Consider the following 22,534-nt stretch of genomic DNA (forward strand, 5'->3'; position numbering starts at 1 on the left):
TCAAAGTTCCATTCAACTATGCAAAGATCCAGTCCAACATCATTGCAACAAACACATTGAACTACACATGCACTTCATCAGAAAGCTCATTCATGACCATGCTCTTGAAGTGCAATATTGTTCAACCGATGAACAAGTTGTAGACATATTTACAAAGGCTCTCACAGAGGCGAAGTTTACTAAATTTTAATTTATGGTTGGAGTTCAGGAAGTTGTCACTAAAGGTGGATAGGTTCTAATGCCTCCTTCCTTCTCCTATTGTGTCATATTTGTACATCCTTCAATCCTATCCCAAGTTGTTCTTAAGGGGGGATGTTAGGATATTTCGACACATAGGAAATAGTTAAGTATAACTTGGTCTAGTGTAGAGTTAGGTAAAGTGTGTTCTTTACTATGTACACTTGTAATTTACAATCTGAAGGTCACGATATGTTCTAGACATGAAGTGATCTGATGGTTGATTCTCTCCTCGGTATTACGGACATTTGATTTGTGGTTTAACACTCGATTAGTCCATGATCTCAATTTAAAGAGCATGGAGGATCATTTGTAGGCTAACCGTTCATGAGAGAAGATTATGTAAATTTTCTTTTTTTAATTAATAAATTGCCTGAAATGGCCACGTTGGATCAGGCTGTGGACTATTTCCCTCTTTGAGGGTTTTAACCACGTCAAGAATATTGGTGTATTGATCTGTGATCTGTTTGTGAATAGTGTCCTTTGGTGTTCTATCCGAGGAACTTACCCTATAAATTCCTACAAGATGGATCTAAACTGGTTTAATTCCCCCTTTAAATAACTTATATTCCACATGAATACCATGGTATGGGATCTTCCATTGAGAACTAAATTCATGAGAGACACATGTTTAAATTCATGGGATATTATAATTGAGTCATTCAACATATTTAAAAGAGTAGATTCTTACATATTGTAAGCATAAGAGAATGCAAAAACAATACATTGAAATATTTGGGAGGATTTTGGAGTAGAGAATAGAAGTGGAGTTGGGAACCTGAAGCCAAGTTAATAGATTCTTACATATTGTGAGCATAAGAGAATGCAAAAACAATACATTGATCTATTTGGGAGGCTTTTGGAGTAGAGAATTTATGTGGATTTGGGAGCCTGAAGCCAAGTTAGAATCAGTTTTGTGTTCTCGCTTTTATTTATTGGATTTTCCACCTCTTATGAGAGGTGGATCCACTACATTCAAGGAGAAGGATTTTTCAGTGTTTTCTCTTGTGCATGATTTTGCATGAGCTGTTATAATTACCATAGATTCCTTGTAAAACTTTGGGGTAGATCGTTTCATCTCTGCGAGAGTGGAGGGTGTCAATTCCAATGCTCTTTTCTCAAAATATGAGTTTTAGCAAAGTTCCCATGAGTATGATAGCTGATGCATTTAAAAGGAATCTTCTCATAGTCCAATTATTGGATATGGATTCATTTTCCAATACTTATCTTTAGGGTCTTTGGTAAACCTTTTTTGAGGTTTACCTCAACACATATGCGGGCCCAATAAGATTGACCTCCTTTTAGTTATACTTTATCGAGATACCAACCCAACTTTTTACCAATATCTTTTAGTGCATTAGGTCGCAAAAAATGAAGAGGGAGGTGTGACAATTGAACCCATACTGACACGACAATGATCTTAGAATATGGATCAAAAGAGTCCATGGAGTGATAAAGAGGACTATGGACCCCATAATATACAAACCTGATTTGAAAATCAAATCTCTTTCCATATTATTTAGAAACAAAAAGACATAGAAGCCCCTTCCAACTACAACAGAATTTATCTGTCTTTAAATCTTAGGGGTCGATTGTTCCGTGATCTAGGTTTCAATATCTTTTGGATTCAGCCCCAAGCCCATAAACTTGTCGACCAACGCTTTTTCTAAGAGAGCTAAGGCTCTCTTGCACGGATCTGAAGGAGAGAGTTCCATCATGTGGATATCAGCTAATTTCTTCACAATTATTTGGGGTGGGAGAAGAAGCCCTCAAGGTTTTTGAGCTTAATCAAAGGCTTTGAATGTTACCTCCTTGTCCATGCCATTATGAACATAACACTTCAACAAAGAGAAGACACATACAACTATGGAAATGACTGAAGTTATAGGTTTGAAGACACGCCCAACTCAAGGATCCATACATCTGAACCAACCAAATGGGCTCAAGCTTGCTCCAAATCTACAAGAAAATCTTCAGCGGCTAAGGAAACCCTAGTCACCTAATGTTGTAATTGGTAGAGCACATTTTTTCTCTCTCTAGAGGGGCCAATTTTATTTTATTTTTATATAGTTATTTTCATTTTCTTATTTTGGCTTTTCCTTTTTTTTGAGGTAGTTAAAATGTTTACATTAAATTACATTAATGTTTTAATTTAATTTAATTTTTATTTTTGTTTAGAGGACATTATATGACATTACACCACAACATCTCTACCATAGTGGAAGGAGAGTGTCTTTTGGTACAAGTGTAATCTACTTCATTCTTATGAGTTTTTTAATTTTAACAATTTGAAATGTATTATGAAATAAGTGTTTTGAAATTTCCTATGAATTGATGCCAATACACATTTACCAACTATTTAGTTTGTAATTATACTTCTACATAAACGTGTAAATCAACTGTTTGGATAAGAAAAATGGTAACCAAAAAATCTTTTTAAAAGAATAATTTTTTCAATGTTTTGTTTTTGTTCTCTTTTGGTCATAATTTTCGTATATTTTTTTATTAATTTTGTGGAAAATTTGTTTAAATTTTTTAAAATGGGAAGTTTGAGATATGCACAAATATATATATTTATTTATATATGGAGTTTTCAAAATGTTGAATTTATTTATATATTCGGAAATACATTGTAAGTAGTAAAAACTCATTTTATCCAAAATTATATCACAAGATTTTGTTAAAAAAATCAAAACATAAAATAGCTAAACAACATTGTATTTTTATATACACATAATTATCTCACAAAAAATTATGTAATAAAATTTTTATACATAAATTTAGTCCTTGAAAATAATTTGGATGAGTTAAGTGATTCATTTCAATAATAAAAAGTTTCCCCACTTCTTTTAGAATATAAGTTTTAGGATCTTATGGTGAATTTTTTATATACATATTTACTTCATTGAAGTATTCTTTTATTAGTTAAGAGCATGTGTTTTCTCCTAAAAAGTTACAAGTTCATAACTAGAAGAGTAGAATATATATGTGGGATGTGAGTCTCCTGTCCCACAAACAAAATAGTTTCATATACCAATTTGATATTTAGCTTAACCATAACCTTAAAATTAAATAATAATAATAATTTTAATTGTAAAAATTTATCCCCTATAATTTAATTTTAATCCGCACATGGTTAATTTCACCTCTTAAGACGCTGAACTCAACGCTTAAGACTAAGAGCTGAACAATTATTTCCCTTCAAAATTGTGAAAGACTATGAAAAAAAACAGCGCTTATGACAGCAATACACTACATGGGATATTGAAATTACAGTTATATAATTTTTCCGAAAAAGACAAACACTTCAACAGCTAATCACCCTTGGATACAGCGTACGTGACTATCACAACTTTATTACATCAGCGAATGCTACAGCCACATCGAATTCTATTTGAAAAACTTAATGTTGCCACAAGAAGGTGAACAGACGCTAATGACCCTACCCTCACGCAGAGCGCAAAGAAATAAAAAGCTGCAGTAGACGGACAAAAAAACAGACACAGGCAGTATAAGGCAAAACCAAACACTAACGTCAAAGTCCACTTTTAAAGAGTAAGTTGGCGTTCCTAAGATGATTGCTGCTTCATTGCCTTCGTTTTCTTGCGTTGCTTGAATTCCCTGTACGTCATCGCATCGAAGAGCGGGGGGTGATTTTCATCGATCAACTGATTGAGTGGGCCCACCACCAAATCAAGAGGAGGAATACAAAACACCGGCCACGACATCCTCACTTTATCTTTGCTCACCAACGTCCTGTGCAATACGCTCTTGTACCTCCCGTTGCTCAACGTCTGCCCAAATTAATAATACACACCACTTTCATATGCTTATTTATTTTAATGTATCAATTTAAAAAAACTAACTCTTTATCTGTTATTAGAAATTAGTTTAAGCAAACTTAGTTACCTGTAGTTGGTCACCGATGTGTATGATAAGCGTGTCAGGAACGTGCTTGGCAGTCACCCACTCGTTGTTCCTCAATATCTGGAGCCCCGGCACATCGTTGGGCTTCAGCACAGTTAAAGCAGACATGTCCGTATGAGGCAGCACTCCCAGCGCCATATCTGGTTGAGGGCACGCTGGGTAATAGTTGATCTTCAACTCCATTTCCAAATTCTCACCTCCCAGAGCGTTTCTCACCGTGGATTCTTCCAACCCAAGATTTATTGAAAAGGCTGACAGCAGCTTATCTACCACTCCCAACACTTGCCTTCCATATTCCTCAGTCACCTCTCTGCACATCAAAATGCAATATATATATAGAGTCTAGAGAGATATCATAAACAGAAATGTAGAATAAATTAGTACGTAGGGCGTTATACCTATAAAAGGGCGGGTGCTTGGGCCACTTGTTGAAATCTATGAGAGATGGAGGCCACACCATGTGAAAATAGAAATCAGACCAACCCTGCCTCCCATCGCTCGTGCATTTCAGCTGCGTGCCATACCCCTCAAATCGGTCATCCGTAACGCCGTCAAGATTGGCGTACGGCTCCTTTTCCTCCACCGGGAGATCGAAGAACTCTCTGCCAGCAGCCTGCAAGCGTTGGACCAATTCGTTGGGTATTCCATGGTTTACAACCTGGAAAATCCCCCACTCCCGGCTCGCTCTTCCAATTTCTGCCACCGTTTTCTCACGAAGTTCATCGACTTGTAACGATGACAAGTCTATGAGCGGTATCTCGAATTCGTTAAATGTTTCGCGAGCAGGTCTCTCGTAAACAGGCCGAACGAACTCGGAAGGAATCGATTGGAAACCACTTTGAGCGACGGCCTGTACTCTGGCGGGAGCCATTAATTGAGAATACGATCAGACAAACAGCACAGTACTCTGCACGGTGGTGTGCAAAAGTTAGTCTGGCCGTGTATAAATAGATGGAGCATGTGAGAGAAGTTGGCTTAAAGCGTGTAATGTACAGAGAACCACGTCGTCGTTGAGATGGGCGTGAGTAGGGCCGGTAGGTGTGTGCGGTGAATTACGAAACCACGGAACGGCTGAATTGTACTCAAATTGGTAATGGCTCACACTTCAATGCACCGGAAGCTCTACATAAATGCGAAACCAAGTAGGCAGCACCGTGTGGAGACGATGTAGTCCAACAAGGCCCTTTATTGTGATGGACCAATATCAATCAATGTCTCTCCTGTTGCAACTTAATTCCCGACCTCACCTCGCATATCAACTCTGCAAATTGAAATTTCTGTTCTGCACACTTGATTCCAATGTGATTACAATTTTGGGGTCCATGCCTTCTCTGTACTAAGCGGGCTCTCTCAAAGCTATTTTGTCTTTTTTTCAATCTATCTGTTTATGATCCAGCTATACAGAACATGTGGTTTCTCAACCTCTTTTGCGGCCCCTCCGGGCCCCACAATGTGTTCCTTATGTAATATCTATATGTTACATTTTGGATGGTTTCTTCAGAAATCTTTTGGGGAATTATGTTTTCTCCCCATTCATAATGATTTTGCTTAATAAAACTTTTGAACTCCTATCTATATTTGATCTTTATATATCCTTAATATAATCTATACTGCTTTTTCTCTCTGAAAAAAAATCAATCAATGTCTTTTCTGTTGCCACTTAATTCCCGACCTCACCTCGCATATCAACTCTTCAAATTTCTGTTCTGCACACAAATAAAGACATCGTAACTCCCTTAGGCCGTTGTTCGCTCCTGTGTCATTTTCCCATTCATATTCCCGAATATTCATCTGAGCTACATATGATACTTCTATTCAACCTCGCTTATTTATATGTAGAATTCTCTTTTGGAACTGCCCATATACTTATTTTTCAGTAGTATATCGGAGATCATTGGACTGTCTCCATGACTTCACATTGGTCATAGGTCCTTACCATTAATTTGCAATTTATCCCTCGACTGCGTTCCTTTTCAAAGACACGAATATGTCAAACTGTGAGTTGTTATGATTAACGTTAAGTTTAAATTTATGTTTCAAAGTCCACATATGCATTTAATCAGCATGACGCTTCATTATGCTAAAATATATCCATAGATTACGCTATAGGAAACTCCTTACCAAATAAATATATTATGCTAAAATATGTCCATAGATTACGCTAGAGGAAACTCCTTACCAAATAAAACAATAAAAATATAAAACTATAGAATCATTCCTAGATTACGCTATAGGAAACTCCTTACCAAATAAAACAATAAAAATATAAAACTATAGAATCATTCCTAGATTACGCTATAGGAAACTCCTTACCAAATAAAACAATAAAAATACTATAGAATCATTCATAATTTGAACTTATTGAAATTTTAATTAAATCAAAAGACTTTTAACTATATTAAAAATATTATGCTAATATAGGTCTATAGAGGAAATTCACCAAATAAAAAAATAAAAATATAAAATTATAGAATTATTCGTAATTTGAATTTAATGAAATTTCAATTAAATGGAAATATTTTTAAGTATATAATTCAAAACATTTTTTCTCACTTAAATTATCTCTTCTATAAATTTTATCTAGTACTCCCCAGAAAAACATCATTTTCACAGTGTAGAAAATTGAACTTATAATTTTTAAATAGAAAAAATGCTTTGGAAAAAATAGAACCAATTGACCTAACCCTTAAGAGAGTGAATTTTAAGCATTATTCAGTTTTTAACTAAATCAAAAAACTTTTTACCACCTAATTTAAAACACTCTTTCTCACCTAATTCAAAATCTTTGTTATTGCCTAATTATTTCATAAAACAATTAAAGAAATAAAACTATAAAATTATTCTAATTTAAAATTACTATAATTGTAATTAAATAAATTATGCTTTTTACTACCTAATTTAAAACCCTCTTTACCACAAATTTGTTTTCATAAAAAATTTCATAATCAACTTATTTGACATAATTTATGTTATCTACTAAAATATTAACTAGATAAAATGTTTTATATGTTTCATATTCTTACAAAATTCTTTAAATTAATTTTGTCTAAAAATTTTAATTTTATTTTTTATTTTTTCTAAATACATTCTCATCTAAACACTCATTATCATTTAATTATTTTCATAAAACAACAAAAAAAATAAAACTATAAATTATTCATAGCTTAAATACTTTTTACTACATATTTGTTTTCATAAAAAAATTTATAATCAACTTATTTGACATACTTTATGTTATCTACTAAAATATTAGTTAAATAAAATGTTTTATATGTTTCATATTCTTATAAAATTCTTTAAAGCTATTTTATCTAACCTTTTAAAAAAAATATTAATTTTTCAAAATACATTCTCATCTATACTAGTTACCATTTAAGTATTTTCATAAAACAATTAAAAAAATAAGACTAAAAGATAATTCATAGTTTAAATTTACTAAAATTTTAACTAAATAAAAAATACTCTTTACAACCTAATTCAAAACACTCCTTACCACCTAATTGTCTCTGTAAATAATTCATAATCAAATTATTAACTTAATTTATGACTATACTTACTAAAATAAACTAGACAAAGTGTTTCATATGCTTCATATTCTTATAAAATTCTTTAAAGTTCCCCGAATGGGGTGACTAAGATGGTAGAAGAGGGAGGGGTGGAGCAACGTGTGCCCCGCCATTCAAATGATATATAACCTGAAAATTGTTAATACAAAGTGCCACCCAATAGGCCTGCTCTGCATTCATTACTACAACCGACCACCCATGCGAGCACACACTTCAGGAGATATACTAGGGTATGTAATCGGTTACATAACTACTTTCATGAACAACCTAGCCCACTACCATCTTGTCAATTCATCCACATTCAATGATGGGCCATCAATGGATGCCTCATTGGGATTCTACATGTTGTCTGCAGTTTTTCTTAGAAAATTCAAAGACGAAGTGCATTATCACGGGGTGGCCTCGACAATTCCTTTACCTTTCTCACCATGTCCTCCCTCACGCTTCATGTGCTGCAATCAATAGTCAATATCTCTCTCCATGCCATGCCCAGTTGCTTTTTCCATGGCCTAGATTTGTGGCCAACTCTAATTCTAGGAAGGAAAAGTAGGCACAACCTTGTTGTTTCCTCTTCCCAGATCAAGGAAGTCGTAAGTTTGCATGGCATTCTAATATTGGGATTCACTCTTGGGTCAAGTCCCATCAGGTCTCAATGTGATAGTCCTTTCATGTCGGTAAAGAAGTGATGCCCTTCTGACATGCCCCATCCAAAGCCAAGTGATTGACACAAGTTAGGTATTCTTTTTATATGGAGTTTGAATTTTAAATAATAACCTTTGGTTTAGCTTCTATCATTTCTCTATAGATGGCTTTTCTCACACTCCAGTTTAATTCCTTGGATACTCAATAAAATATTCAAAGCGTGATCTGGCCATGACCACTCTAGCTAGCTTTGGGGTGACACTTCTTTATTTCTCCCTCTACTCACTCATAGCCATGCCCGGATAGTGAGCCAAGGTCAGATGTGGTGTTGCCTACTATCAAGAGTGAGGTCACTCTAGATCCCAGGCTTAGGCTGAGAGCTCGATAGCATGCTACAGGGTATTGATCCCTCACCTGATACAATAAGTGATCATCTAGATTGAGGGAGATCTCTACAATGATATGCGTAATCTCATAGACATTGAGGTTCTTGTTGAGGTGGTTGATTGGGTCCTTGATGTTGTTCATATAAGGGGTCAAAAAAATCAGGACATGTATACAATGGACATTTATTGGCATCTCAAATTCCTCATAGGAAAAGTCCTAATATATTGCAATGAGCTCAAGAATGAGGTTATTCTATCTTTGAATCATATGTGACATTTTATGATGGCAATGGAAAATAGGATCTCAAGAATTGAATGACAATTGGGACCTCTCCCTGAGCTTGGTTGCTTCCCTGGTAATAACAAGGAGCTCGTACATGTCAAAGCCATAAAATCTAAACTATAGATATGCATGTGCAACTTCTTTTTTACTTTTCATCTCCATTTATGTTCTCTTTTTTTAGCATCATGTTGAATAAATGTAATGGACAACTAGATTATTCAATTACTTTCTATTTCGCAGTCAAAAGCTTTCTTATGCCTTTTGCAATTTTTGAAAAATTGAAGTTCCATGTATGATCGGATTTCCCTAATGGAAATCCAACACAAAAGTCTCATGTCTAGGATGTAAAATTATGTTATCAGGAAATTCAAATCTTTACTTCACAAAAACAAAATCATTAAAGTTATCTTATCCAACATTTTAATTTTTATTTTTTTTTCTAATTGCGCTCTCATTTATTTCCACATTTTCTTTATTAGGATATGCGCGTCATTTTCTATTTTTTATATTTTTTAATAAAACATTACCAATTGAAAATGTGAAAATAAAACTATTTAATCATAACATATATTTATTTAACTCTATGATTTTATTGATGATTTTTCTTTCCATTTTTTTGTTGTTGTTGTTGTTGTCATATTTAAACATTAATTCTAATTCCATTATAATTATATTAATAATCTTCTTCAAGAAAATTCAAAGACATAGATTCAAATTCAATAGAATAAATTGATTAGTTGTTGGGGAATGCACATGTTTGTCATAAAGGTGATGATCACCATAACTTCAAAGGAGAAGATTCTCAAATCATGACAATGGGGACCAACTTGAGGCAATTGATAATAATGCAAATGTTATGGAAATTAGTATCAATGATAAATTGATTAAAAGCTTGGCAAATTATGTAAATGGAAGAGATCAAGTTGATAACTAAGGAAATATTCCTTGTAGCATGATTACTAACTTTTGAAGATAATCCTATTACCTTGCACCACACAAATTTTGATAAGTACAATAAAAAATTATAGATGAGTAATCTAAAGTATAGAAGAAAAATAATTTTAGAAGATTAGAACATTATTGGGAAAATACAACCATAATGTTCATAATATAAGTAATTTTGAGAATTTCCATTTAGAATCCTTAATGGGATTCATTTTCAGGACACTTTGAAGAACTTAGGTCCTTTAGTAGGCAACAAAATTTCCTACATAAAGCAATTATATGACTTTATATAACTCATCAAGGAAGAAAAAATTAAACCTATTGACATGCTCATCAATTTTTATGTCTTCTGACTTTTCATTAAAATTCCTTTAAATGAAATTATTTAAGTAATCTATGAAGTCATAGACATGGAGACAACAAGATTATCAATGGTTTGTCTAAGTCAAACTTCTTTAGTTTCCAAGGGTTATTTTCGAGCAAACTAATGGCGTGGCAATGGGTCACCCACCTTGTCACTAATAATGGCCAAACTATTCATGGAGAAATTTGAGAAAAGAGGTCTTGAATGATATCCCAACCTGGATGACACCAACTTGAAATGGCTCCATCATAATGCTGAATTAAATAATTTCATTAAGCACCTTAGTGGGATCTCTAAAGACATCATGTTTATCATGTAACTTGAAGAAAATAGGAGCATCCCCTTCCTTGATGTAATGATTACTAGAAAGAAAGATGGAATTCTCGAGCATAAGGTTTTTAGAAGGAAAACACACATTAATAATTACCTTTACATTGACTACCACCACTATACTTTTTTTGACTTGAGGGGCTTAGACCCAGGTTCAAAGTTATCTGCGCTACCCAACAAAACCCTTTATCACTAGCCCTTTAAGCAATGATCTTTTCACGTAGACCACAATCTCACCCAAGGCGATATTGGGGGATGCTGGAACTAGGTTCCCACATCCATAAGGATTATGAAATGTGGATCTTGACTTAGTTTGACTAACCTATAGATATATTACCGCGCTACGCGATCTTACTTAATATTATACCGAATCTGATCTATTCATATAAAAAGACTACTTTACAAATCTAAAATTCTATCTACAATGCATAAATCAATGGACCTTAACTGCAATTAACTGTAACAACATTCATATATTAATTTTGATCTTATCTTTTACTGCGCAACACAAAAGTAAACAATAATTGCATAAAGTAAAGTACAAAATGTAAATACACAGGTCTTCCTTCAAAATCTTCTTTATTATCTTCAGATCTTCACAATTACAATCCTTCTTACCCTGCGCACTTAGTTGTAGGGGCCTGCGCACGCAACTGTAGACTTACCAAGGTCTCCACGCACACAGCTGCAGGAGAGTTCCGCTTCACTCTAACACACAAAGATATGACAATTACAGACTCAAAAACATCAAAACATATCCATCATATCCATGCCTTTGACTTACTAAGACAATCACTTATATATCTTTTTCTCTTACAATACCATGGTCTGCAAACCATAGGCGGAGCTCAAAACATACAAATTGATCCCATCCTTTTACAAAATAAGGGGCTTTGACCCACCATAAAGACCCTATGACTCCTAAAACACTGCGTGAAGCGCGCTCTGCTCCTCAAAATGCGGGCTCTTTACAAAACTTTGACTTAGGGGGACCCTACCCAACAAGCCCCCAACACAAAGATGTGATTCGTCCCGAGTCACTCAGCTAGTATGTCCTAAGTATTTGCTTTGAGACTGTTGTATGCATCCTTCAAAGGTTGAAGTGTCTCTATGAACTGCGTGGCATCCTATCGAACTTCCTCTACCATCTTCTCTGTCATCGATCCTATTGTCGCCAAATTGATGGTTCTTTGCGTCTGCCTTATGATCTTCAGCTTACTGTCCACTATCCATGAGAGATGAATGGCTTCATCGGACCATGGTTGTGTTCATGCTGAAACGATATGCTCCTTTCACAGCAGCTCATCGATTTGCCCTACAAAAACCTTCCCTCTTGGAGACAGGAAAACCATTACGTAGGTGCTAGGGTACACATCGGCACTTTGATTTCATCAAACTATTGTTGCTTGTCATAGATCTCTACCTCTATCTTCTATACATGTGGGTCCTCCTGCAGTGAGGCCCATATCTCCACAGTGTCTTCGAAGATTTGGATATAGTCCTTGACTATAGTAGCTATATTCTCCATAGAAGCCTTGATATTTGCTTTGCACTATTTGGGATCATCTAGCGGAGTTGTCAGCTGTAGCCTCATCTGCAACTCCGTTATTTGCATTTCCAGCTTGAATTTTACTTTGTCGACTCCCACCTTTGATTATTTTATTATTGTCACAAGCTTATGAAGCTTCTCTTCAAGTGCCTCCTCTGTTTGGATCTAGAGCTCTGGTAGCTCGCTTCAAGCTTTGGTGATGGCCTCTTCTAGCTACTTCCTGTGCGCAATTGCCTCATCACGATACTTGATGGCCTAACTCTTGTCCTCAAACATCTGTCGGTTGTCATTTTTAACTTCTTTAATTACCAACAGAGAGTGCTTCTCCCACACCTTGAGTTCATCAATGAATCCCTGATGTAACTCGTGCAAGGTCTAGATGGGGAGCAACGCAAGATTGATACTTGAAATTTTCCAGTTTTGTGTGCACTCTTGATCTTCGGCATTCTCAAAATGTAGAGCGTTGCCTGGTAGTTGCACAACTTAGATCTTGGATTTGATTATTGTCTGTGCACTGCCTGCAGTTGAGGGTGATGGTGTCACGCTCACTTGAGCCACGGTCGCTTGAGCCACACTCGCTTGAACCGCTCTCGTTTTAAACTACGACTGCTTGAGGCCCTGTTGGACCTCTGTTAAAATTGTTTTATATTGGTCTTTAATTTTCCCCCATATGTCCTCCGTCAGAGCTTAGACTTTGTCTCAAATCTTGTCGATGTCCCCCTCAGTGAGGACCATTAGTTCTGTGCCAGTGGATTTGTTCAACTTGTTCTTCTTCCACGTGCCTCTAGCACTTGGTTTCCACCTTTTAACTATGAATGGGGAATCTACCTCCTCAATGTCAACAAAAGGGTCTTCACCACCCTAATTTTCGCCTTCAGTGGCCTATTCCTCTTGCTTGGCTTCGTGCTCTATCTCTGACGCAATGTCCTTCTCTAGTTCGATTGTGATTTTCTGAGTCACCTTCTTTTTTCCCTTCTTGGTTGGCTGCTTTTTGGTCTGCACACCTGAAATATCTTTCATTGTTCGACGGGTGCGTGCTTGTTCTGTCTATGTTTCTTCCGTGGACGGAGTTAGCCAATCACTTGGCCAGTTGCTCACCGCTTGTATGATGTCATCATTAGTGACCAAGTATGGCAACTTATACCATACCTCCTTCAAGTCCTTCTTGACATGGATGTGTACATGGTGAAAGTTCGCCTTGAAGTCTGCAATCTCTCTGTATTGTTCAAATAAAATAGGTGACAACCTCAGCCTCTGGCTGATCACGGTGTGCAAATATATTTCAAAAAAGACCCATAACAGTTTGTTCTCTATAACATGGGTCGACTCCTTGGAAGCCCACAATGAGGCATACCTCGTAGCCTCACAGACGTCATAGTCCACATTGGGGAACTGTGACTCCTATGTCATTCTCCATGTTGTCAACACTATAAAGAGAAATAACCACGCGTAGTGGAATTTATTTCCCTCTTCTTGTGCCTCCCGGCAGTCATCCAAAAATTCTTGGCACAAATATCCTACCCAGTTAAACTGGATGCCCTTACTACACTACGTAGCCAATGATACGACTGGTGCAGGTACCTCATTTGCCCAACACTTCCTCATTATTTTCCCTGCTAGAATGTGCGAGGAAAAGCACATAGCCTGGTCATTAATGGAGCTGATGAGAAATCCCTAATACTTCATAATCAAATCATAATCCTTCTTCATATTCTTGGCCAAATTTTTCTCCTGAGATTTTCTGACAAATGCATCAGTTGGGTTTGGTCCTTAGTAGGGAAGCACACTTATTCTTCTAATCAACATATCATCAATGGGGGTCTTTGTCCCTAGCCACAGACATCCATCATGCACCAACACCAATAGATGGGGCACACAAATTGTGTTGATAGTGATGCATGTGAAGTGCAGAATATATAGCATATTCAACAGCCTAGCTCACTGAATTCTTGCTACCCATGGAATCGGTTCAACCCTTGTTACTCCAACTTCTTCATAGTAAACTGATTTTAGGTACTTACTAGGCTCGAAATGTGGATACTTGCTTCGATAGTTAAGATCCCAATCCTCCATGTGCAATTGTGGCACCTTTTAAAACAACTCTCCCTCAATCGGCACCTCATCTGGTGACAGTGGGATAAAGACTTTGAATTTGATAACATCTGGATCCCTGGCAACCTTTGAGGTAAGCTTTCGTGGTGGCATATAGGGTGGCAACCTGAAGATCGGTTCCACATCTTCTGTGTCGATATCTTCTACTCCGCCGACCACTTCCTCCTCATCAGAATCTTGGGGCTTCATCGATTGCTTCTACTTGTCCAACCTCTCCTTAGTTCTCTACTCCTGAGTGTTTTTTCTTGGCGATTTCCTAACTGGAGGCTCTTATGGTCGCTTCTTCTTCTGCGTGCTTGCGTCAACAGTTTGATTCCTTGGGGACCTCGACTCGGTGACATGTGTTGGCAATGTAGCAATCATGATGAATCCTAGCCCTGGTCTAAGAAATTCTTGTTCAATCTCCTCCCAATTCTTACTAGACATGTAATAGAATGGTCGGCTCACACTTAAGAAAAAAAACTCTAGTCGAAATATCAGTGAGAAAAGTGTTTGAATGTGGAGCGATTTTCCATATACATAACCTTTTTGAATTTCAAACTCCATGATCTCCTTCAAATCCACCTCATAAATGCGAATTTGGTAGCATATTTTCCTAGATATGCCCATTAAATGTGTTCCCCCTACTCCTTTTAACGAAAATTTCCCTATCAAATCAACTGTAGCAACCCCAATGGTCATATTCTGGATGAACTACGTCAGACCCTTCCCTGCAATGCGGTTACTGCTTCACCATCTGCGCCATCCTCCTAAATACTGCACAACACTTCCTCCTCGATGAAGTCCTTCTTTGGCAGATTAGTTTAAAGTCTTGTGTTTCCTTCCAACTGCCTGTAGCACTAATAATTTTCTCCATTCATATAGTCATTGTGTAGTCCCAGGGATGAAACCGTCCCAACAAAAGGTGAAATATTTCTTCAGTAATTTTTCCATCGTCGCAGTGATCCGTGCGTAGACCTTTATGAACTTTTGACAATAACCAGTATGCCCTAGAGTCATGTGTAGCTGCTTCACATTCTTCGCTGGATCCAGATTGATAATAACAAAAAAAATTGTAGGGTCCACCATCAGCCCTTGCTTACAAACAACATTTCCTAGTAATATTCCATATGGTACACAAAAAATACACCATTTCAGGTTTAGTGAGATTTGATATTTCCTATAGGTATCCAACATCAAGCATAGGCTCAAAACATGCTTCTATAATAGTCCAAAGACTGTCCAATCATCAAAGTAAACCTCCAAAAATTTGTGGATGTATTATTTAAACATTGCGATGACAAATCTGGAGAATATTGCAGGGGCATTCTTCAACCCAAACGAAATGACTGTATACTGAAATGATCCCCATTCAGTAGCAAAAGTGGTCTTACTCCTATCTTCCGGTGTGATCTTAATCTGATGGTACCCTGAAAAAGCATCTGTAAGGGAGTATGCCTCCTCTCCTCCCACATTATCCAAAACTTCATTAGTGAACGATGTTGGGAACAAGTCGTGTACGCATGCGTCATTCAATTTTCTTAAATCGACACAAATCCTTATGTCTCCCTTAGTCTTTTTCTCTGACACTACCATCGGGCTCACCCATTCAGATTCTTCCACGGACTCAATTATTCCAACTGCAACCATCTTCTCAAGCTCCTCCTTCACCTTCTCTTTGTATTTTGGGTTTAGCCTATATGGTCGTTGTTTTACGGGTTTTGCATCTGGCTTCAAAGTGATCCTCATTACGTCCAAATTGCCTACAATTCCTTTTTAACTCATTGAACTTCGTCGGAAACAACTCCTGGTAATCATGCAATAGTTCGATGACCTTACCTATTGTATCCTCATCCTAGTAATCTTTGATGCGTGTGAATTTGGGCTCCACCTCTGAGCCTATATTGACTTGCTTCATCTTAACAGATGGTATTTCAGGTATCTCAATTTTTGGTCCTGCAACCTCGTGTTGTCTTTTGATTCAGGGATGTTAATGTTGCACAGATCTTCCTCTCCCTCTTCCACGGTCATATTAGAGAATTCTATTGCATGATGCAACTAGGTCTTCCAATTAGGTTGTACCCAAGTCATTGGCTCATTTGGTGTCCGGAAAATTCCTACTCTGATTTCTTGAAGGGCATCATCAATACATTGAAAACCATCTTCGAAGCTAAAGGTCAATATGAAGCTTTCCTTCAGATCATACCAGTCGGTAGTGCCATGGCGCAACTCCGTTTCAAGATACCAATTCATCGGTATCACATCCAAAGTGTGGAAAAATATGTGTACCCATTCTGGTTTAGGTTCTTCGCCCCATGCCGTAGTCCAATGAGACAATTATTTTCTGGGATCATCCCTACCATTATACTTCTCTACAAGCCTTGTGTTTGCATGACCGAACTTGAGCCTCATCAATCGGTGATACTCCTTCCAATCTCCTATATTGTCTTTATGTGTGCCCCACCATCACGCAGGTGTAGACCTCAAAGTTATATCCAAGGCCTAGAATCATTGTTCTTACAGTACATCCCTTTCAAACTCATCAACAAATAAGCTCGCATCACCTATCCCATCATAGTAAGGTAAATTATGTACCTCTATTGAGATGCAACGCAAAGATTTTGTAAGTCTGTTACAGCACAGAGTAGAAACTTCGTGTAATCGGTTATGCCAATTCTCTAATTCCTCATTATAAGCTGAGACACACGAACTATCCTTTTCCCAGCTTATCATTCCATCTATGATGGGGTTGATCCATTCCTCGTCTCGTGCAGTTAACTTATAGATATTGTCAATATCTTCATTGCTATATTCATCACGGATAGGTTCTGTATACCACTCTCCTTCAGAGGGGTCCAAAGGAATAATGATCCTCATACCATTATTCTCGAATACCATACTTCTTCTCTTTAGATTGATTATAGCATCCATACCAATATCCCAATCGAGTCCAAGTAAATTCGGATATGGATTGATGTCATCCATAATCTCAATGAATTCAAAGTCCACCACCACGCTTACTCCTTCAATGTCCACAACAAAGCCATGCAATCGACCCATCGGGATGATTTTCTGTTGATTGGCCATGCACATCGAAATCGGTGATGATTGTAGCTTTGGTTGCCCCATTCGCTCCCAGGTATGCTTCGGTAATATATTCGCATCCGATCTCAAGCCAATAATTACTTGATCCATTTAAAATTTGTCGATCTACGCAGTTTCGCATCTCTCGACCAGTTCTTTTCTTATTTATGTATACTTTGTTTACTTCGCGTTGTTCACGCTGTGGCTTCTCTTTAACAACGCAATTATCGATTAGTTCTTGCAATCCTTCCAATGCTTTTTGATCCCTTAGAAACTTCATAGATGTCTATAGAAAGGACATCATGATGGTCAGATTAGGGTGCTCCATCGCAGTAACCACTTCAGGATTATTCTTCTATGATACTAGTTGCATCTGCGTCTTCGATGTCGAAGGTCATAGGTCCATGAAACTCTTTTTCGCTTCCATGAAGGTTTCTTCCTCCCTCTGCATATTGAACCCTATACTCTTTTCTCCAGACCCGTGTATCCACCATAGGATTTTTTCCCTTTGTTTTATCTCCTCATGTAGTTGTTGGACTTTGTGTCACTATGTTAACACTTGGATCATCTTCGCGTGGTTCAACCCTCATCTTTTGCAAGTTTTGTGTAGGCTGTTGATTCTTATTTTCCTACATTTTAGCCATCAAAATAGGAAAATCCTCTATTACATGGTCGAACTGTCTATAATACTTACAAGAAGGGGTAGTAGGGTTTTGACAATCCCACACAAAATGTCCAACTTTTCTGCAATTATAACATATAATCTGACCCCAACCTCGTCCAACACTCTCTCCTCGACTGCATCCTCAGCCCTAAAATCCTCTTGGGCTGCAAGTGAACCATGATCTTCCTATGTGTGACTTTCAACTTGCATTCGGTATGTCACAATTTTCTCTATCATCAAATAGTAGCTACGCCAATTTCTTTCATAATGTCCTACTAAATGAAAATTTTTACAAAATAACTACTTTGATGACCGAACATACTTCTGTAACAAATAACAGTGGTCAGTCGAGTGCTGGGCTGCAATTCGGCAAATACTACACTAGACACTTGATCCGGTACTTGGTACAACACTAGGTTCCAACTTCGGAGGATTAGGACCTCCAACAATCAAACAATCACGATAGACAAGACACTAGTCCATATAGCGACCTTCTTCTTTACACTTTATGCACCAAACTTTTTGAGCGCAATTCAGGCCGAACTTCTTTTCCCTTCTTCAAATCTTGTATCTCCATATGTAAGCTCTCTATCCGGGTCTATATATGTTGAACTCCTACGTGAGTATCCTATACTGATGATTCTTCTAGCTTCGTTGAAATTTATAATTCCTCAACTTGCGATGTGATCTTTTGCTGCGATAGTAATAATATGAGATACGATAATAACGCAGTTATATACCATAGTTGTTTGTGCTGCTCATTGGAGATATAAAAGTTGACTTGTTCCAAAAAACATTTTAATATTTGATCTAATTCCCAGGTAGTCTCGTTGACTACTTAATCTCTTTTATCTCCGTAATGCACTACGACTGTGACTTTGGTTTCTTGAACTCTACGTTTAGTGCTTTCTTTGTATCAGCTAGCAAAGCAACTGGGTTTGTTGTACTGTACTTAATATACCATGACAGTGCTTTGTCTTGCATCGTTGTGACAAGCTGAGCTCTCTTCATATCTTCATCATTGATTTGTTGTGCTTTCCATATAGATTTTGTGACAAACCAAAATTGCTCGGGATCCTCTGATCCCTGAGACTTAAAAACAAGCATCTTCACTGCATTAGCCATATTAAATGGGGAAAGTGGAGGTGGAGGTGTAGGTGTAGGTGTGTGAGTTGGAGGTGGAGTGGTCGAATGGGGAATCTCAGAAGTGCCTTGATTATCTGACTGTGACGCACCTCTAGGCGTGCTAGGGTTGCTCCTTTATTCTTTTCTTTTTGATTCACCCAATAACTAGTTGTAAATAGCTTCAGCGAAATTATCACAGTCTATTTTTGAATATATTTCCACTCCACGTAGATCTAGTCTTGCTTCCTTTAAACATAAATCCACTTTCATGCGTAGTACACCCTTCTCACATAACAACATCTTAATCTAGAGCTTTAAGGAATTCAAAAACTTACCTTGCGGACCCTTGAAAAACTAGCGCTCAGCTTCACTATAGGATACCAATGTGTCAATCCTGAATTCAATAATAAAGCCTCCAAGAACACTATCGATCTAGTAATCAACAGCTCTTGTGGTCTTATTTTCAGTCTCCTTGAGTCACTTAATCAACTTTGGGGTCCACGCAGTGGGCTCGTTATGCTTCCAACAAGTCTTACTTTCATCTAGTTTTGAAAGCCACTCATGCATCTCGTTAGAGAATGATGGAAAAAAGATATTGTTCTGATCTGTAAAGATATACTTACGCAACCACCTTTATGTTGACAGACATGGATTTCTATTCTCTTGTGCGGGAAATTCACGTACCTTCAGATTGACCCAATCTTGAATCTCTTTTCTGGTCAAATGCCACATGACATATCCCTCAGATAGATCCCAGTCCTGGCAATGGAACCATTTGTTGGCTTGAGGGGCTTAGACCCAGGTTCAGAGTTAGCTATGCTAACCAACAAAACCCTTTATCACTGGCCCTTACGGCAATGATATGCTCGTGTAGAACGTAGTCTCATCCGAGGCAATATTAGGGGATCCTGGAACCAAGTTTCTACATCCAGAATGAGTATGGAGTATGGAGTCTAGATCTTAACTTAGTCTGACTCACCTACAGATCTATTACTGCGTTACACGATCTTACTTAATATTATACCAAATCCGATCTATTCATACAAAAATACTACTTTGCAGATCTAAAACTCTATCTACTGTGCATAAATCAATAGACCTTAACTGTAATTAACTGTAACATCATCCATATATTAATTTTGATCTTATATTTTACCGCACAACACAAAATTAAACAATGATTGCATAAAGTAAAGTACAAAATGTAAGTACATAGGTTTGCCTTCAAAATATTGTTTATTATCTTCAGATCTTCACAATTACAATCCTTCTTACCTTGTACGCACAGCTACAGACTTATCAAGGTCTCCACACACACAGCTACAGAGCCTTCCCCTTCGCTCTAACACAGAAAGATATGACAATTATAGACTCAAAAACATCAAAGCATATCCATGCCTTTGACTTACTAAGACAACCGTTTATATAACTTTTTCTCTTACAATACCATGGTCCGCAAACTATGGGTATAGCTCGAAACATACAAATTGATCCCTCCTTTTACAAAATAAGGGGCTTTGACCAGCCCTAAAGCCCCTACGACTCCTAAAACACTGCGTGGACCGTGCTCCGCTCCTCAAAATGCAGACTCTTTACAAAACTTTGACAAAGCTTTGACTTAGGGTGCCCTACCCAACACCTTCATAGTAGATTTGGGTAAATGGCCAAGAGAGAAACGAGGCATTGTGGATGAAGGAAGAGGGGGGGGGGGGGGGGGGCGAGGCGGGGGAAGAGTGGCCAAAGAGAGGGAAAAAGAAGCAATATTCTTGTAGAAGAGCCTTTCTCCCCCAAAGAAACTTGAGACATAAAAGAGAGAACCCTCTCCCAAGAAGAAACTAGAGATGTTGAGAAAAGAAGCAACCACACAAATAGGAAGATCCATTGAAAGGCGAAGTTCTGGAGTAGAAATTGTTGTAGTCTACCATGAATTCAGACAAGAATAATGGAAACATTGCAGGGTATTTTGGGGAATGATGGATTCGCCACAAAATCCATTTCATCCTATAAAGAGTTGCATACAAACACCATAAACCACATTCTATCCCATTGAGATTTGGACAACCACCTCCCATGTTGCATTAAATCCATACATGCACCACCTTTCCGCATGATTTAGCACTGAGGAGGCACATTGCACACAGTTCTTTTGCTAGGTGCCAATGCCTACGTAGTGTCCCTCGGCACCTAATCTAAGGTTCTTTAAAATATCTCATTGAATATATATCTTGATTTAATTTTTATATGATAAAATTATGATTTTTATTAATAATAATTAATTCAATTAAAATTATTGAAGCTAAATTTCTCTCTTTCGTACTACCTTGGGATGCACTTTTGCTAATAACTTTAGCACAATAAACCAGTTATGTGTTTGTAATTAAGATGAGGAAATTGTTAAAAGGAATTGACTCATAGTTGTTATTTGTTTGTATAAAACTTTTTCATATGTTGCTTTAAATTAATTTAAAAGAATACACCACTGGAATGAAATCATTTTCATCATCATATTTTTAAAATGAATTTTTTATATCTCTTAAATATTAACATATTTAGCATTGGTCACATGTTAAATTTGCATATAAAAATATTTTTTTAATACAACACTATTTTATTTCAATATATTCTATCAGAAAATAATTTAATTCAAAATTCCGGAATCCAATTGTACGTTATGGCAATTAAATATGGATTCTTTTTAGATCAAAAGTGACAATTTTGGAAAGTGACTATATCAAAATTTGCACTTACGGAATTGAGAATAGTACTTTTGGACTTGAAATTATTCGAAATTCATAATTTCACAAACAAAATTTACACTCTAAAATCAATATTCATAATTTCATAATCTAATTTCACAATTTGGAAATATTGATATTGGAAACTTTAGAATTGGAATTCATAATTTCTCGATCAAAGAATAAAAACTTAGGGGTCTATATAGCTGAATTATGATAAATGCAAGAGGAAGAAAGAGTGAATAAGAAATAGTGGTGAGGAAAAACCTAGTAGTTAGGATTCTCTCACAATATTTAAGGTTCATAATAGAATCCATACATAGTGATAAAAGAGGAAACTAGGGTAGGCTAGCATAGTGTAGATTGTGTAAAAAAAATGGAGAATTAATAAACTATTTATTTGTATATTGTTTATGTGTAAAACAGGTATGGGATGAAGCAATAATATCGACACTTTTGGAATCAAAATCACAATTTTAGAATTGAAATTGACACTTTTGGAATCATAGTTTGTTTTTTTGGAATTAGATTTCATTATTTTATAACCAAAACTGAGACTTCTAACATTAAATTCACATTTTTAAACCAAATATTCACATTTTCACA

The 22,534-nt window shown here is 36.7% G+C and overlaps 1 protein-coding gene across 1 annotated transcript; it reads right to left on the minus strand.

The window, feature by feature from the left end:
• Nucleotides 1-3,496: 3,496 nt before the first annotated feature.
• Nucleotides 3,497-5,071, minus strand: LOC149251474 (flavonol synthase/flavanone 3-hydroxylase-like). The gene is made up of 3 exons (XM_089456534.1): nucleotides 4,563-5,071; nucleotides 4,147-4,474; nucleotides 3,497-4,031 (listed from the first exon to the last, which is right to left on the minus strand). The coding sequence occupies exons 1-3, from the start codon at nucleotides 5,033-5,035 to the stop codon at nucleotides 3,807-3,809; spliced, it is 1,026 nt and encodes a 341-aa protein (XP_089312660.1). The 5' UTR covers nucleotides 5,036-5,071; the 3' UTR covers nucleotides 3,497-3,806.
• Nucleotides 5,072-22,534: the final 17,463 nt, after the last annotated feature.

Source organism: Pinus tabuliformis, chromosome 7 (genome assembly GCF_031772625.1).
Source record: "Pinus tabuliformis cultivar Carrire ecotype Pingquan chromosome 7, CPIR1, whole genome shotgun sequence".
NCBI classification, from domain to species: domain Eukaryota; kingdom Viridiplantae; phylum Streptophyta; class Pinopsida; order Pinales; family Pinaceae; genus Pinus; species Pinus tabuliformis.

Coding starts and splice junctions, on each gene's coding strand:
- LOC149251474 (XM_089456534.1), bottom strand. CDS start 5,035: ATGGCTCCCGCCAGAGTACAGGCCGTCGCTCAAAGTGGTTTCCAATCG. Junction 4,475..4,562: donor AAGCACCCGCCCTTTTATAG/GTATAACGCCCT, acceptor TTTGATGTGCAG/AGAGGTGACTGAGGAATATG. Junction 4,032..4,146: donor ACATCGGTGACCAACTACAG/GTAACTAAGTTT, acceptor TAATTTGGGCAG/ACGTTGAGCAACGGGAGGTA.